The sequence below is a fragment of the Pinus tabuliformis genome, chromosome 9, assembly GCF_031772625.1.
Source record: "Pinus tabuliformis cultivar Carrire ecotype Pingquan chromosome 9, CPIR1, whole genome shotgun sequence".
NCBI lineage: Eukaryota > Viridiplantae > Streptophyta > Pinopsida > Pinales > Pinaceae > Pinus > Pinus tabuliformis.
Window position 1 is genome coordinate 875,245,550 of NC_142307.1, and position 3,935 is coordinate 875,249,484.

Sequence of the window (3,935 nt, forward strand, 5' to 3'; positions counted from 1 at the left end):
ATTGACAGGATTGTGGTTCTTGTAAGTCACAATACTTCTGTCTTGTGGAGTAGATGCAGAATTTTTTAAAGCTTTCTTTCATCTAATTAATTCTGCATATGAAACCCATCAAAACTCGTGGTCACAAAGCATTTATATTTAAATTTATGTATCTCGATGCAGCACTTTCAGTGCATTAACAAATTTTACCTGAAGGATTCTTCGTGGTAGTGTAAATGTTACTAAATAGTTGATCTCTGTTATGCAGTGATGTGCGAGGCAACAACTTGTCGGGGACCATTCCTGAGAATATTGGCAACTGTACAAGCTATGCAGTTTTGTATGTTTTTTGATTTATCTAACTGGATTTTAAATGAACAAACGGGTGTAAATGTATGGTTTGATGCAAGACACATGATCTCAATTACTTACTGAATTAAGGCTGGTATTCTTATCAGGGACTTATCATACAATCAACTTACCGGAGAGATCCCCTTCAAAATTGGGTTTCTACAAGTGGCTGCTCTGTAACTGGAGACTTATCATACAATCAACTTACCGGAGAGATCCCCTTCAAAATTGGGTTTCTACAAGTGGCTACTCTGTAAGTGGATATATTTCCAGGACTGAACTGTGTTCTAGTATCAGGAATTTTGTGTTGAATAGGCAGGGATATGAGATTATGCAGGTTGTCTATGTAATGCAATTCATTGCATGGTATGCACTATTCAACCGACATCATTAATTTGGTTTCTTTAGTTGTCCTACCCTAATTTTAAAGTGGTTATCTTAGGTCGTTATAAGGAAACAAGCTGATCGGAAGGATACCTGAAGTAATTGGTCTCATGCAGGCTCTTACTGTTATGTAAGTACAATGTTTTCTAGATCTCAACTTGTCCAAAAATTTCCTGTGATCAGATTAAAGTATAATCTCTTACATTTAATTGCATGGAAGCCTAGATCAATAAGAATCCATAATGATTTTGGATATTGTCAATATATTTCTTATGCAGAATCAATCAATATTCCTTCATTCATTGATAAATTTTTTGTGACCTTTGGCAAAAACTTGATTATGTAATTATGGTGTAAGCTTTAGTGTACTGATACAATTAATATTTATTACAGGGATTTGAGTGACAATCATCTTTACTGGAACAATTCATCCGATTCTAGACAACTTGACTTACACTAATAAACTGTGAGTTTCTTGCATAGTTAATGCTCGAATTGTTCCCATCTGGGTTTGTGAAAGTCCATTACTTTTTGACTATAAATTTCATTTATGTTCAATTTTCAAGAAGCTGATTCTCTTGTACTTTCTTTTGCACTACTCAGATATTTACACAGTAATAATCTCACGGGATCTTTTCCGCCAGAATTGGGGAACATGACAAAGCTGGGATACCTGTAAGAGATTCCAATCACATATTTTGTGATGATTGATATGTAAGAAATGGAAACTGGACGTGCATGATAAGAAATAGCTCTTTGATAGTCAACGGTTGTATGCATATGCAGGCAGCTAAATGACAATCAGTTGACTGGGCAAATTCCACCTGAGCTGGGGAATTTGGAACAGCTGTTCGAATTGTAAATTTGTGTCCAAACCTTTTTCTAGAAAGTGGAGATAAAAATGATAGAAATATCTTGAAACCTCCCATACACTAAACATTAATCTATGATATCTTTTGGATTCTTGCTGTAAGTATTTAACGTTCCAAGGTTGTATTTTTTTTGAGACAGAAATCTTGCCAGAAATCAACTTGAAGGTCCGATCCTAGAGAATATTAGTGCATGTGTTGCTCTCATTTTCTTGTAAGTGATATAATCCTCAAGCCAAGTGATGAATTTACGGAGCATAATTTCCCACTGGCTAACAATGTTAATGCTGTTCCTTCATTGTCCTTCGTCCTATAGCAATATGCATGGCAACCGTTTGAATGGAACTATTCCTTTGGAATTTCAAAAACTTAAAAGGCTAACTTATCTGTAAGTAATCCTGGGCCATATTCTAAATTGACCTATAACATAATGAGTTGTTGAATTGCATTAAGCATATTCAATGTGACTAACGGATAACGTTGCTGCTTTTACAGAAATCTGTCCTCCAACAATATCACGGGAACAATTCCTGTAGAGCTGGGGCATATTATAAATTTAGACAGATTGTGAGTTTTAGTTATTCTAGTGTCTTGGTACATTCATCTTGATGGCCAGATGCCCAGTGAGAAGACCGTTGGTCGCGGAGATGATGCCTTCAACACTTTCTTCAGCAAAACTAGAGTCGAAAGCATGTCCCCCCTGCTGTATATGTAGATCTGGAGCCAATTTTCATTGACGAGTAGCCTGTAAGCTGGCCAGCAGATGCCAACAGATGTTCAGCTTGTTGGAAAAAGTTGAACATTGTAATAGAGATGGCGAACAATTGCGGACGACTTGGCCAGTGGAATATTTGTTGCATCATCATCAAGGGGTATGAATTCCAAAGAACCTGTTGATGAAAATTTCCAAGCAAAATTCTGTGAAATGAAAAATTTATTGAGACCATTGGGCACGTCTATTTATGACGGAAGTATGTGACTCGAACAAGAGATGTCATATCTCTGATATTGCAAGAATTTTTAGACCATGAACTCAAATTCATTGAAATGCAGTAGCATAATAGTGAATTGTAAAAATTAAAGATTCAATGTGGGTAGTTTTAATGAATTAAATTATTATGGGATTGGATTAACTGATGAACTGGTGGAGTTCTTGGGATTAGCGTAGCCCTAAAAGCATGCCACGAGTTTCAGGAAATGGTGTTCTTATTTAATTATATTCAGGTCATGAGAAGGATGCATTGTTTAATAGGGTTCCAGAGTTGATCATGATTATTTGAGGGAAATTCCTCTTTTACTTGCCTCTATATTACATTTCAATTACATTTCAACTTTCTCTGTGGAGTGAAATCTTGTAACAACAGTCTGATCCTCAACAATGAAGCTCCAGATATTTTCGTTCTTTTCCATGGATAAGCAAACACAACTTTTCCTCATAAATAATATGCTCTTCATTGCTCTTCATTAATTTGTTCATAGCTTATCTTCTATTGTCTGGAATATCCGCCATGAATGACCAAAATGCAGAAGAGTTGTGCCCCATACAAAATAATACTTTGTAATTTGATTTTGTATTTGAAATTTACTGCAAGAGGAAATCTATGGAAATTTGAAAACAATATTTTGATTATTTTATCAAACGACAAAAAGCGTTTAAAAGGGTAATTGCACAATGATCCAGTCCAAGAAAACAAGGTTTTCCACAAAACAATTAACTCTTCTAGAAAAATTCAACAATTCTAATTTAATAATCATATCGGCCTCTCTTTGTACCTTTTGGGACAATTGCTAGTATTATTATTATCCATTTCTAAGGTCACAGCCAAGACATAAAGACATACATACTCTACCCCCTTTCTGATTTTAAACCTATAACCTCTTAAGAGGAAACACACGTTCTTAACTTTTAAGCCCACTCAAATTATATTTATATGAAAAGTTATATAATTATTTTTTTTTCTCAATTGGTCTACTCCTATTATTTATACAAAAAGTTACAGCGAGGCAGGCCTCGAGATTTCTTGCCATGAGGTTGGCATGTAGCAAAAACTTGACATTCTGACTATAGAAACTTCAAAATGACTTACAATTGTGAGCATAATATCCGGGGACATTGAATCATACCAGAAAGACACAAAATCTGACCGAAACAACGTTATTGAACTGGGTGAAGCATTGATGTTTCAAGGATCGATTTTTACATAGAGATAGGCAAAAAGACCCTGACCTGAGACATGAACAAAAGCCTGAGATAGACATGAGCTTTAACTTTGGAGACAAAACCTTGGAACCAGAGGCGCTGACTGTCAATATTCATCTGAAGTGGTTGGTTGTTCCTCTATGACCCTGCAC

At 35.6% G+C, this 3,935-nt stretch overlaps 1 protein-coding gene across 1 annotated transcript; it reads left to right on the plus strand.

Moving 5' to 3' along the window:
- Positions 1-1,107: 1,107 nt before the first annotated feature.
- On the plus strand, positions 1,108-2,301 carry LOC149151582 (uncharacterized). Its single transcript, XM_089437784.1, has 6 exons — positions 1,108-1,180; positions 1,318-1,389; positions 1,501-1,572; positions 1,726-1,797; positions 1,900-1,971; positions 2,079-2,301. The coding sequence occupies exons 2-6, from the start codon at positions 1,370-1,372 to the stop codon at positions 2,152-2,154; spliced, it is 312 nt and encodes a 103-aa protein (XP_089293910.1). The 5' UTR covers positions 1,108-1,180; positions 1,318-1,369; the 3' UTR covers positions 2,155-2,301.
- Positions 2,302-3,935: the final 1,634 nt, after the last annotated feature.

Excerpts from the sequence above, each read along its gene's own strand:
- LOC149151582 (XM_089437784.1), top strand. The coding sequence starts at position 1,370 with ATGACAAAGCTGGGATACCT. Across the intron at positions 1,798-1,899 it reads TGTGTTGCTCTCATTTTCTT|CAATATGCATGGCAACCGTT; the intron begins GTAAGTGATATA and ends TTCGTCCTATAG. Across the intron at positions 1,972-2,078 it reads CTTAAAAGGCTAACTTATCT|AAATCTGTCCTCCAACAATA; the intron begins GTAAGTAATCCT and ends CTGCTTTTACAG.